The sequence below is a fragment of the Neopsephotus bourkii genome, unplaced genomic scaffold (genome assembly GCF_033783945.1).
Source record: "Neopsephotus bourkii isolate Nb327-2 ecotype Australia unplaced genomic scaffold, CSIRO-AGI_Nbou_v1 NB_481, whole genome shotgun sequence".
Taxonomy (NCBI): domain Eukaryota; kingdom Metazoa; phylum Chordata; class Aves; order Psittaciformes; family Psittacidae; genus Neopsephotus; species Neopsephotus bourkii.
In genome coordinates, this window is record NW_026900982.1 from 1,634,532 (window position 1) to 1,648,086 (window position 13,555).

At 46.8% G+C, this 13,555-nt stretch overlaps 1 protein-coding gene across 4 annotated transcripts in view; it reads left to right on the plus strand.

The window, feature by feature from the left end:
* The first annotated feature begins 298 nt into the window (after positions 1–298).
* Positions 299–13,555, plus strand: part of NRBP1 (nuclear receptor binding protein 1) — a 39,495-nt gene continuing 26,238 nt past the window's right edge. For 3 of the 4 annotated variants that reach the window (XM_061350289.1, XM_061350293.1, XM_061350291.1), the window contains exons 1-2: positions 299–457; positions 688–910. In XM_061350289.1, the coding sequence (XP_061206273.1) occupies positions 704–910 (207 nt within the window). In that variant the 5' untranslated portion in view covers positions 299–457; positions 688–703. Of the gene's footprint in view, positions 462–687; positions 911–13,555 lie in introns of all 4 variants that reach the window. The other variant, XM_061350290.1, reaches the window with a different exon arrangement.

The following is a 13,555-nucleotide window of genomic DNA, read 5'->3' on the forward strand; positions in this document are numbered from 1 at the left end:
CCTGTGGCGGCCCCACTCTCAGCTGCCTGGCTGAGGCGGCGACCCAGCACCGCGGGTACCTAAAGTTCGCCCAAAAGCCAGCACGCTCAGACTGTACAGACACTGACGGATGCGTGGAGGGCGGGCCTCAGCCGCTTTATAGAAACTAGCCCCGCCCAGTGACAAATCAGCGGAGGCTGACTTGGGCTCTCATTGGCTAATCGTCTGGAGCCAAGTCGTCCCGCCCCACGGCCTTTCTCGCCGTGAGCACGCGGGCGCCCTCTAGCGTATTAGGTACTCTGGAGCTCCGCCCACCGGCCAATTCGTGAAGGCTGACGGCACGTTCCTGGGCTCTGATTGGCTGTTGGGTGGGAGGCTCCGCCTCAGACGGCGCGTTACGCAGCGCGGCGGTTGGCGGCGGCGGCCCATCGGCAGAGTAGCGACGCGCTTGGGGACCGGGAGGTGCCGGGCAAGCTCGGTAAGTGTGCGGCCCTGGCTTCTCCCGCTCAGTCCTTGTGCTTTACTCGCACCCTTCCTCCGTTGTTCTCTGCTTTGGGTTTGAACCGGCTCGGTCGGGCTCTGGCAGCAGGCCCGGGGCGCGGCTCTGGCTGACAGGCCCGGCGGGCGCGGCCCGGTCCGGCCTGGTGGGCTTGGCCTGGTCCTACTGCCGCCTCCCCTCGCTTCATGGTTCACCCCTCTGGTTCGCAGGTTGTACGACCGCAGCATGTCGGAGGGCGAGTCCAAGCAGGTGCCGAGCGGTGGCTCTGACTCGAAGCCGGAGTCTGCGTCGTCTGGCCCGGGAATGACCTCAGTGTCTGCGCCGGTGACTTCCGCGGCGCCCCCGGAGGAGGAGGAGGAAGAGGAAAGTGAGGACGAGTCCGAGATCCTCGAGGAGTCGCCGTGCGGCCGCTGGCAGAAGCGGCGCGAGGAGGTGAGTGCTGGGGGCCGGGTCTCAGGGCTGGACCGCTGGGTGCGCCGGGGAGCCCCGGGCGAGCCGGGCGGGGGGGGCGGCAGCCGGGTGGCCTTTTGTCCCGCCCTGCCGGCTGTCCGCCTTCCACCTGTCCTCGGGCCCCAGTAGCTGGGGTTTGTCGTGCTTCCGGGGCAGCCGGGAGGTCTGGGGTTGCCTCTCCTCGGTCTCGGGAACACTGTGATTGAAACATGGTTTGCTTTTTTCCCTGTACATTCGTTGTGCTGTGAGCTCTGTATGGGCAGTGTCACAGCCAGCTGTTGTCGCTGTGTGGAGCGGGGAGCGTCTCCAGCACTACAATGTATATCTCGTTTCACAGGTCTTTTGCTCTGGGTGTGATGAAAAGCAATGACTAGGTTTTGCTTGGTGTTTGCTGGGGAGTGTGGCAGGCAATGGACCTATCTCATCATCTTTTGAATTATGCCTCGGTTTGGTTTGCTTTGATGTCTTCAGTTAGGATAAAGCATAACCAGTTCATGCAGACTTGTTTCTTGGCTTGTCCTGTTCGCATTCATTTCTCAGCATGTGTTTCGGAGTTGTCCTGTATGAAGGCACAATTAGATGAGATCTTGCTGGTTGGGATCTCTCCCTTTTTCCATTTTTTGCTGTGCTCTGTTTATCTTGGGAACTGTCTCCGCAAACTGGTTTCTGCTTCATATTGGCTCAGTGAAACCTGCTCTGGGAGTTGCTGAAAGACAGAAAACGTTCATTCCAGTGCTGCGGCACAAGCGCTGATGTAGCTTTTCTCAGATGACTCAGGGTTGAGCATTAGTCTGCTTTATGCATTATTCTAGACACAGGGTAGTTTTAGCTCCTGTGGTGGTGAAAGAGTCGTTTATTCTGATGTAAATTTGGAGGTCAAAGTAAGGTCAGTAATTCCCTGCAGTTCCTCACCTTTGCTTGCTTGAAAGCTGTCTTGGTTTTGTTAACTTAGGCCAAATCCTAGCATAGCTTGGTAAGAACGTGCCTTTTCTGGTGAAGCTGTATGGTTTGGGTTGCAAAGGGAGGGCATCTTACAAAGCTTTAATTCTGTCCTCCACAATGTTTCTTATGATAACCTTAAGTGCTTTTTTCCTGTGGTTTGTGCTAACATTGAGGATTAAAGCTGAGGTTCAGTTTCTGTAGTCTTTTCAGTATGCTTTATTTGATAATGATGATCATGACACAGAAGGATAAATTTCCTTCCAGGCTTTTCTGTACTCTCCTGTATAAAAAGTAAGATTTAGTCTGTTCTAGTTTTCTTTCTTCGGATTTCAGTTTCTCTGTCTGCAGACAAATTAAGGCCCCAACATGTGAAGTTCCTTAAAAAAAAAGCCTTTGGCGTGGCTTAAGTTACTGTCTTCTGCTTCAGAACAAGGGTAGCTGGTTGGTTTGAAGGCGAGCTGCCTCTGTTAGACACATTGAGCTTTGTGCCACCTTACAGTGAGAGGAGTCACTGCTGAAACCCACAAAACAAAACGTTGGCTGATCTGGGGTAAACTCAGGGGCTCTGAGTCTTGATCCTTCACCTGTCCAGGTTGTGCTGCCTTGCTCCAGGAGATGTTCTGACTGGGCAGCTGACCAGTACTGGCTGCAGCTGCCCATATGTCACCCTCATGTCTCACATATGGGTATAAAAAGCACAGGCTTCTAGTTATCACACAGTAAAATTCTGTTTTAGCTCTTCATTTGGCATGTGAATTTGCGGCTTGATTAGACCCAAACTTGTGTGATGGCATTTGTTCACTCGAACCATACGATGTCCTTCTTCTTGTCTTCAGCACATAGGTTCATTTGTTCCCTGAAGTAAACTCTCCTGCTGCAGATGTTCTAGTATGAAATTTATTTAGGTAAAAAAGCTTTGCTTTGTGAGCATCTGTGCCTACCAGTGCCAGCAGTGTCCTGAGAAGGGGCTGTTGGTGTGGCGGCTTGGTCCTCATTAGTTATTCTGGTCAGTGCAGCTCTGCAAGCAGACTCTTACTACCCCTTAGCAGTGAAGAGGTGTTATTCCATGGAAAAAGATGTGCTGCTCTGCCTCCCAGTGATGCAGTCCTGATTCTTTATCTCAGCAGTATCTTTGGATGCTGAATTAGGCAGATGCCTTTGAAGGTGATGATCTGGAGAGAAAAGGGCACGTGTGATCTGTGTGGTGTTCCCCTGGGCGTTATTTTCTTTACTGCTTGCTTTGAGTTCCATGCTTGGATGTACATGGGGACTTGTCAGAACCTCACTTTTTTCCTTTTAAATTTTATTATCTTTCAATAGCTGTAAACTCGTTGAACCTCATAGAACAGAGCCGCGTTGCACAGCGGCTGTGCTGAGCTGGGTGCTGTGTATGTGAGGGGGCAGGCTCTCTGTGTGGACGGGCAGGCTGTAAGTGCTCGGGGCCGTTTACATTCAACCAGCAGGTTTAGGACGAACAAGGCAGCGATTCCCGAGCCCGTCTGCTCCTCGCTGGGGCCACTGCGGCGGCTGTGGTACGAAATGGTCGTGGGGCAGCAGAGCGGCCCCGCTGCCCTCCTGGTGTCTCTGCCTGCGGAACGCAGCAGGGGCGAGAGACGGGCGCCGGCCGGGGCGGGGCGGCTCCCTGAAGGACAGCCGCTCCAGCCAATGGCAGGGGGCGGGAAGCGTTACATCACCAGCGCCAGCTCCCATAGGCTGAGCGCTGCTGTGGCCACGCCCCAAAGCGCCCTCGCCCTCATGCCGACGCGGTTCCGTCGGTGTCGGGCTGCGGGCCCTGGGCCTGGAGTGTGGCCCGGGCAGGGGTATCCCGGGGAAGGGCCTGGCGGAGCGCTTCAGCGGGAGCTGCCGCCTCGGTGCGGGGCTTCTGCCCATCACCCGCGTGGTTCGCTCCGCCTTTGTTCCTCTCTGAGTCACATGGGAGCTCTGGCCGTGCCCGGGTTCTCCAGTACATGGGGTGTTCGCCAGCGCTTCGGGCGTAGGGTGCTCGACACGTGTCCAGAGCAAGTTAACGGGTCATCAGAGTCTGCCCTGGGAGGTATTTCAGATGTTGGCACAACCGAGTGAGAGGGATTGTGCATTACTTTATCATATTTAGTTACAGCAGCTTAGACTAAACTGTATCAACTGATAAAATTTGAAGTGTGTTGGTTCACAGGGAAAAATAATGCCAGGCAAGGGTTTAACCTGGGAGAGGAGTGGCTGGGAAGTAGCCCTGCAGGAAGGGACATGGGTGCTGGCGGCAACAGGGTCAGTAGGAGGCAGCACTAGGTCCTGACACCCAGAAGGCAAACTGCATCCTGGGGTGTACCAGCCATGGCAGGACCAGCTGGGCAGAGGGGCTGTCCTGTTGTATTCAGCGTTGGTGCAGCCTCACCTGAGCACTGTGTGAGGTGCTGGGCCCCACAGTTGGAGAAGGACACAAAGGTCCTCGGATGTGCCCAGAGGGGGACAAGTAAGCTACGAAGGGCTGGCAGCATTGTCCTGTGAGGAGCGGCTGAGCACTTGGGGTTGGTCTTGTTTGGACAGAGGAGGCTGAGGGGTGACCTTGTTGCTCTGTGCAGCTCTCTGGGAGGGGATGGTGGGTAGGCAGGAACTGAGCTCTTCTCCCTGGGATCCAGCAACAGGGTGCTTGGGAACAGTTCAAAGCTGCATCTGTCAGGGGAGGCTCAGACTTAATATTAGAAGCATTTCTTTGCTGAGAGGATGTTCAAACCCTGGCACAGGCTTCCTGGAGTGGTGGTTGCTGCCCTGAGTCTGTCAGTGTTGAAAAGGTACTTGGACAATGTTTTTAATACAACAGTCTTACTTTAGGTCAGCCCTGAAGTGGTCAGGCAGTGGGATCAGGTGATCCATGCAGATCCCTTCCAGCTGAACTATTTTGTATTCTATTCTATTCCAACAGAGTTCAGAGTAGCCTTCTAAAAGAAAATAGATGCTGCTATGACACTTAACTAAGGACCTGTTCTAGATAGAGAGCACTTACCTTCCCCAAAGTTTGTTTCTTTGTGAAACATTTAACAAATCTTTCATTTAATGAAGTGCAGGTGGCCATTCAGAGGGTGAAGTTGCTGCAAGGGTGAGGTGCCTGGGAGGTGGAGGGTGGAAGGCAAATGCGGCTGTTCCCACAGGATGCTTATTTTCTGCTGGTTGAACAACTTGTGCAAGAGACTTAGCATCACTCTGCTCTTTCCTCACTGTATGAACTCATTGTATATATAAATAATGTGGGCATTTTCAGGCATCCCTTGCCTGTCCTCAAGGGCTGCAGCGACGGTGACAGTCTGCTTTCTCATGCTGCTGCTGTGTGTGCATCACAAGCGTGGGTCTCCTGGTGCGTTGTAGACTGCATTGCTTTCCTCCCTGTGCTGAAATCTCTGCAGTTGTAACCACGCCCTTGGTTGGTCTCCTAATGTATACAAAGGTGAGGCCTTAGCTTCTGCAAGGAGCTGAAGATAAACTTTTAACAGGGGGATCTAGTCTCATGGCAGAGGGAATCAGAGAAAGGATGCACAGTGTGAGATTAAGGGAGAGACCGATGTCAGGCTCTCCAAGCTTTTGCTTGCTTTAGTTTGTTTTGGCTGATCTTTCTGACAAAAGCCTCTTTTTCTTACATCCCTATGTGACACCCCATTTTCTTCTTTCAGTCACCACCTGCATGACTTGTTTTTATTTGGTTGTCCAAGTATCTTCAGAATTATCTGCTGTGCCTTCTGGGAATAAAATCTACTTAATAGAGATGGATTGGAGACTCTTTGCCCTTCATTTTTAGATTCCTGTTGCTGTAAAACCTGAAACCGAAAGCTTGGATTCGGAGCCTGCTGTCCCTGAGACTACACAGATCAAACAGAAAAGTGACAGGATTTCTTTCTATACCTTTTCTAGGTTGGAAAATGCCGATTGCATCAGTCAAGACTGTTACTGTAAATACTTTTAAACGTCTTTGTAACACGTTTAGTAACCCATTCAGTGCTATTGAGGTAATCTGTACCGTATCAGGAATGTGGGAACAAGCAGGTCCCCTTTTAGGTCACATGGGCAGTGGGATTGATGCACCTTCAGCAGATTTGCTGGCAACACAGAGCTGTGTGGTGCGGTTGACATGCTGTAGGGAAGGGATGCCATCCAGAGGGACCTTGACAGGCTGGAGAGGTGGGCTGGTGCCAACCTCATGAAGTTCAACAAGGCCAAGTGCAAGGTCCTACACCTGGACTGGGGCAGTTGCAAGCACAAACACAGTGGCAGGGGGTTGAAACTGGATGAGCTTTAAGGTTGAGCTTGGCTTCCAACCCAACTATGCCGTGATTCTGATTCCAGGTTCAGTGTTCAGTCTTGTTATTCTTCATTGTATACTGTACTTGTATACTTGATTGTAAACTGTTGCTGGATGTTCTGAAAATTAATATAAATAGCAATACTGCATTAGTTTGCTTCTCTTGTGAAAAATCTTGCTGTCATTCGGATACATGCTTCTGAGCTGTTCAGGGGACCCTTGATGGTTGAATGTTACCACTGAATTTTAGTGCTTGGGCTAACAGACACTCTTGATCCATGCTAGCTCTGTCAAATGTTAAAGAGCTGTAGTTTATGAGGAAGTGAACCAAGAGACATGAAGTAAAATGCTGGTCTGCTACATCTTTGTTTTACCTCTTTTTCTGTCTTTTTACTCTTAGTGTGAGTCTTAGCTTCTCAAATAATTTTTCATCTGGGGCCAGTTGACTTTTGCACCTCTGGATTTACATTTCTTCAAGGAGACAGTGCGGGAGTTTTGAAGAGAAAATGCGAATGGACTGGGTGTTTGGATTTTGTGATGCTTGAGTCTTATTTCTTAGCCTCTGTTGAACTGGAAAGAAACTTGCTGAGATAGAAAAATAAATACTAGTCCTTATAATTTACTATCTCACATCTGAGTTTCTGTGTGTGTGGGAAAATGAAGCATGATTCCTTGGAAAGGTGGTTTTGAGATTCTCTGAGCTTTGGATTCAGCTGCTGGAGAGAGGCTTTTTGCAGAGATTCTCAAAGCAAACTAGTGCTAGGAGGCAGCTATTTGGCAGGCTTTGGCAGTGTTTCCAGCTGGTGGTGAAAGCTAATGCCATGCTGTAGTTATTTTAGTTGACCATTGGGAAGATACTCAGTATGTGCAGCTGTTTAACATTTTTATTTGGCTCATCTGTGGGCTTCCTGGAAGGAACCCTTGAGTTGTGCTTGAATGAGGTGAGGGGCATTGCAGGATGTAGAGGGAATTGAGCCTTTTGTCTTGGGCCCGCTGTCTGCAGACCCATTATGTTCTTGCTTATTGACTGTAACAGGCAGCTGGTGGTTGGTTTGCTGAGTGCTGCTCCAGCCAGCATCACTTTTCAGCCTTTCTGCTGCCTCTGTGGGGGAGCAGGGACAGGCAGGGCAGCTGACTGCTGCTTTTCCAGCTTTCCTGGCTGGTTGGGGTGCTAGTTACAATTCAGCTGCCTGTGACTGAGGGATAGGGTTTGCTATGTGTTCTTTACAGAGCTTTTCTAAAAATAGCATGGTCTGTGTAGCTTACCAGCAGCACCAAAGCCTTCCTCTTGTCAGTGCTCTGTCTTGTTAAACCTGCATTGGGAGGCCCAGGAGAAGCAATCACAGTATCATTGTTGCTGCTGCCTGTTTGGTGGGAGTCAGATGTTACAGCCTGGGTTATAGTTTGCAAGATACTTAATTCTGGGCCAGTGGAGCAGAGGGGCTGCTTGCTGTCTCTGACCCCTGGCTGTGCCTGCAGTGAGGTGGCAAAGAAAATCCCTATAAATGGAGGCAGCAGTGTGAAAGCATGGTCAGAGAGAAACAGGTTTGCACAAATGGGAGCATGCTGCTTTCCCAAGCATCCCATGGTAACGTGGGTGACACAAATAGCTGTATACTGTTTTTAAGGATCAGTGCTCGTGGAAAATCACATTTCATGGGTGTCTCTAGACACATCTCCCAGACCCTCTGTCTCTGCCAAATCTGACCCTGAGACCTCTTGTCCTAACTTTCTGGCTTGTCTGATTTGAAGTTTGCTAGCAGGTATAGAATCACAAAATGGTGAGAGTTGGAAGTGACCTTAAAGATCATTCAGTTCCAACCCTCTGCCATGAGCAGGGACACCTTCCATTAGACCATGTTGCTTCAAGCCCCGTCCAACTTGGTCTTAAATACTGCCAGGGATGGGGCAGCCACAGCTTCTCTGGACAAGCTTTGTCAGGGCCTCACCACCCTCACAGGGAAGAACTTCTGCCTAATGTCTAATCTGAATCTACCCTGTCTTTAAGATTATTGCCCCTTGTTCTGTCACTACATGTCCTTGTGAAAAGTCCCTCTCCAAATCCAGGTAGATGACATTAGTTGCTCTTGCCTTATCCACCAGTGTCATAACCTCATTGTAGAAGGCCACCACATTTATCAGGCATGACTTGCCCTTAGTGAAGCCACATTAGCTGTCACCAATTACCCACTTTTTGTCTATGTGCCTTATCATAGTTTCCAGGAAGATCTGTTCCATGATACTGCTGTGCACTGAGGTGAGACTGACTGGTCTGTAGTTCCCTGCAGATCTGTGTACGTGCACAGAAAGCAAGAAGCACACTAGCACAGAAAACAGTTTTAAACATAGTTTAACAGAAAGGCAGAGGTGATGGCAATCAGGCACAGGCCTTGCCTAGTGATTCATCTTGATTTTATTTTTTTTTCCATGCTTTTGCCCTTCCCTCAAACGTCCCATGAATATTGTATGTAAATAATCTTGTTTGAGCCCAAAATTGCTTGTCTTCTGTATTCCTTTACGCAGGATCTCTATTTGCCTTGGATAATATTGCTGAAGGGGCTTCTCCTGTTGAGTTGCATTGGTGATTTTTCCTAACAGGGACAATGACTTAATTGCTCATCTTTGTGGCCTCCAGAGTCCTTGGTTCAGTGTTTCACCCATCATGGTCAGGCCATGGTTCTTCTGATCATTGGTAGTGTTCTTGCTTCCGTTTTGAATAGCCCTTACCCAGGTATATTTCCACAGCAGTTTGATGAAACATAATTTGGCCTGTTAATGCAGTGGGACTTCAGCAGCTCTGCCCGGGGTTCGGGGTGAGAAAGAAGGTGAGAAAGTATTGCAGCCCAACAGGATGGGTGGGTGTAGAATGGAAGTACCTGACTTAGAGTTCCTTCTGTCTGGTTTTACCCCTGGGTTCAGAACTGAGAGCTTCCCAAACCTCCCAGTCAGTTTTATTTCTGGCTGAGCTATATGTGGTACATTTTGGTGTAGTATGTTTGACCAAGGGTTTTGATAACGGTACAGCCACGATAATAGTACAGTAAATGTAAAGGAACAGTGAGCTACTGTAATATCAACAGACTTCTATCTGAATGGTTTTTATTTGTAGAATATTAGGTTTCCTTCCCTACTCTCATTTATTTTGCTGTGCTGTTTCTATTTCCTTTTGGGAGTTAGGGATGGGGAATTCTTTGTCTATTCCTAATTCTGTAGTTCAGCTCAGTAAAATTGAACGCACTGGTTCTATTATATTGCTCATTTGTTTTGAAGCACGAAATGGAACAAAGCATTTGTCCCTTTGGGCTCTGAGCTGGTTTTAGCTGCGATAGAGTTCATTTTCTTCATAGTAGCTGGGGCTATGTTTTGGACTTGTGCTGAAAACAGTGTTGATAACACAGAGATGTTTTTGTTATTGCTGAGCAATGCTTGCACAGAGTCAAGGGCTAAACTGCTCCTCACACCACCCACCACTGAGGAGGCTGAGGGTGCACAAGCAGTGAGGGGCACAGCCAGGACAGCTGACCCCAACTGACCAAAGGAACAGTCCAGACCATGTGGAATCATGCTCAGCATATAAAGAGGGGTGAAGAATGAAGAAGGGGATGTTTGCAGTAATGGTGTTTGTCTTCCTTTGTAACTGTTGTGCATGATGGAGCCCTGCTGTCCTGGAGATGGCTGAACACCTGTCTGTGATGGGAAGTGGTGAATGGATTCCTTGATGTTCTTTGTTTGCCTGTTCAGCTTTTGCTTTACCTGTTAAACTGTCTTTATCTCATATGTCTTCTCGCTTTCAGTCTTCCAACTTTATCCTTGTCCTGTTGGGGGAATGAATGAGTGGCTGCATGGTGCTTAGTTGCCAGCTGGGGTTAAACCACAACAGGTTCTTAGTAGACAACTTAAGTGTTTATTTCTGTTGTTTGTGGAATGGGTGGGAATGATGCATTTCTCCCTTTGGGATATCAAGAACAGTGCTTTTTCTGTTCAAAGCAACTTGATTCTGCTCATATTTGTTCTGCCCTACTGGAGAGTAATCTGGCATGAATTTTTAGTGAAGCCCGTCCCTCAGTATGTTGTTTAGCCAAAACTGTCAAAATGCTTCCGTGGATGTTGGGCTGGCCATTGGCTACAGCTTGAATGATGGTGGTGCCATTCAAAACCCGGTGCTTTTCTACAGAATGGTTGTGCTTGTGGAAAGGATGGAGCTGAGCTGCTTGAACAGAGTCCTAGCTCCAGGCTGTGCTCTGCCCTTCGTAGTCCAGCTGCTTGGGCCAGCTTGGAGCAGGAGTCTCTGGGACATTGAATGGGTGTGCTTAAAAAGTATGTCTGGTTTTTTACTTGTTTCTCAAGATGGCATCTCCTGAGCTCTTGCATGCAAACTTATAAATGAGGGCAAGCTTCAGTTTATGGGGGCACTTTTAACTCTGTATTGTAATGGTCAAGATTTGTGTTTGGTTACACAGACAAGCTTATTGCTAACGGATTTTATCTTACTATTTGTTCCAATGCATAGCTATCTGGAAGAAGCAGCTGTTGCATTGGTGAGGGTCAGATTTTGTTGTATTTTCGAGATTATGCTGTGTGAATAGGTTTGTATAGCCATGGGAATAACTGATGTCTTCCATTCCTTGGGATCATTATATCACACTACTTATTTTTATTTTCTTTTTATATGAATGCCTTTCAAACATTTTACTACCATGAATGTAATTGCAAAGGGTGGTGCTGCTAGTTTAATTAAAGCATGAAGTAGGGTTGCTGCTTTTTCTTGTGTTTGGATGTTTTTATTTATTTTCTTTTTTTCCCCTTTGCCTGCAGTGGATATTGCAGTCTTTGATTTTGTTACACTCTAGATAAGCTTCAGATCGCTGAGCCAGCTGTTTTTGTTTCTTTCTGTTGGTAAATATACTTCTTATTTGCCACAGTTCAAGGAGAAGTGATATTCCTCTGTGGTCCAGCTACTGCCTTCAGTACATATATTATCCCTGTTCTCAAGCTTTTGCCAGACTGGTTGAGTAGAACTTTGAACTTTTTCCTAAGCAAGTGATCAGGTAACTTTTTAATATATTTGTGCTGCTCTTAACCATATATATGGCTTTTTGTTAGTGTCTGGCCTAATGGCCTGCCATTCCTGATCTCTTCAGTGGACAGCTTCATTTTATACTGACACTCTAATTATTATTTTTTCCCAATATTTATGCTTTTTTTTTTTTCTTGGTTGTAAATCATCGCTGTCACTTGTGGTTTAGGCTATAATTTCTTTTTTTATTGACAGACCATGGTAACTACAGGAGCCTCTCCAAAAAGTCTGTGTTCTTTCAGTGATAAATATCCAGACATGTGAGAGCTATGGAAAATATATGCATTGGACAACTGGAATAAACTGCCTAAGAGAAGGAGATCTTCCAAACAGTTTTTTTCCCTTATAGGAAACTTCCCTTATTGTTTCCCCTAAGTTATGCCTTGAAGTAACAGCATTTAAATCTTTCCCCCAGTCCCTTTTAATTACATAAATTCACTTGAAATTCTTCCTGAATTTCCTTAACTGATGTTTATATAGACAAAGAGCTACATTAGTATTTCTGCTGTAAATTTTTTGTGGTTGTGGAACTACTTCCTCTCTCATACTGCAGGAATTTGTGCTAAACTGAGTTCAGTTAGCTGCTGCTTTCATAATTTAAAAGCTGCCTACTCTGCATGGGCTTCCTGGGAAAGGAACATTTCAGAGTCATACATTATCAATAGGAACACGGGATTTTATTTGAGCCAGTCTTTTGTCATTTCATCAGCTTGTTGTCTTTGGGCTAGGTCATAGATGACCACTGGAAATTAAACAAGTTAGAAGAGTCTTAAATTACTTGACAAAGCTTGCAAGAAGCTATGGCAAAGTGAGGACCAAGCCTGCATCATCTTCATCCTGAGTTGATGTTTTGGTTGTGAGGGCTCCTTATGGTAAGAACAGGATTTCTGTCATCTCTTTGGGACATTGCTGGTTGCACTCTTGCCCTTCAGGGTAAGTCATGGAAGAGGCAGCATTGTGAACATGTCATTGTGAACTAGATGATCTTAAAAGGTCTTTCCCAACCCTACCCATTCTATGATTTCATTTTCTTTTGCTCAATCAGGTTTGTGGGGAAGTTGAAATTTATATTCTTACAACTACCTCTGATTAGGATAGTTTTAACAGCAGCATTGTTTCTGAATTGTGAGCTCTTAAGCTTACAACCATCCATCAGTCACCAATAGCTGTTTGGAGACAACAGCTGGCTATAACCCTTAGGAAGGTACGTGGCAATGCTTTCATAAGGGTTTAGGATTCCACTTTGATGAGCATGGAGAGGGATATGGAACAGTGATTTGGCAACCTGAACAAAGGAGGAATTTACTGTCACCTTTTCAGTCGTCTGTCTGCATTTTTCCCCTTTTACTCTTCTGCCCAAGCTGTTGAATCTCCTCGTGAACTGAGAATTACCATCAGTGATGTCAGGTGGGTTTGGTATCTTGCGTCATATCTGCTGCTCTGGGTTATTGCTTATGAGTCATGGCAATTATTTCCGTTTAGTAAACTTGCCTAGAAATGGAAGAAGATACGATAAATCCACATCCACTGGCTGTATCGTCAGGGCAGATTAGGAGTAGTTGTCAGTATCTGAGGACTGACTCAATGCGGTAAGACTTGAAATAGGCAGCAAGTGTAATGAAAGTGCAGTGTGTTGAAGTGTGATGACGATGTGAATAGGCAGCAAGTGTGATAAAACGGATGCATGAGTACTGAGTGTTGGTGTTCATGGCTGTTATCTTGTCCCTGTCGCCTGGGGGCTTGTTTAAACTTTTCTCAACTTAAAGCCTTTTGGCATTCAGGTCTGTTAATTGTACTAGGAGTTCTTGTACTATCAGTCCCAAGATATTTCTTGTACTAAAATTTGATGGAATAAAGGTTCTGCCCTTAATTATCTTCATTCTTTCAGCTTTCTCTAATGATGAAACATACCAGGCCTAGCCTGGTATTTAGATGTCTGTATTGGTGCGTGTGTGTGTGCGTGTGTATATGTATGTATACACACGCGCACACACACATATATATGCGTGTGTGTATATGTATGTATACACACACATATGCATATACATACATGCACACACACATTTATATATATATAAATAAATCAAGTTGTAAATATGATGAATGTCTCCTTAAATCAAATCTCAGACATTTCATCTCTCAGTTATACAGGAAGTGAGGGATGGGAAGGGAACTAAGCTGTTGGTCTCCCATGACCGTTTTCAAGAGTTATTTTCTGTAGCTCAGCCTGTCTTTATTGATCTATGGCCTGTAATCTTTATTCCTACTTGTGTCACTGCATTGTATCTAATTTTACCTCAGTAATTTATTGCTCAGTTTA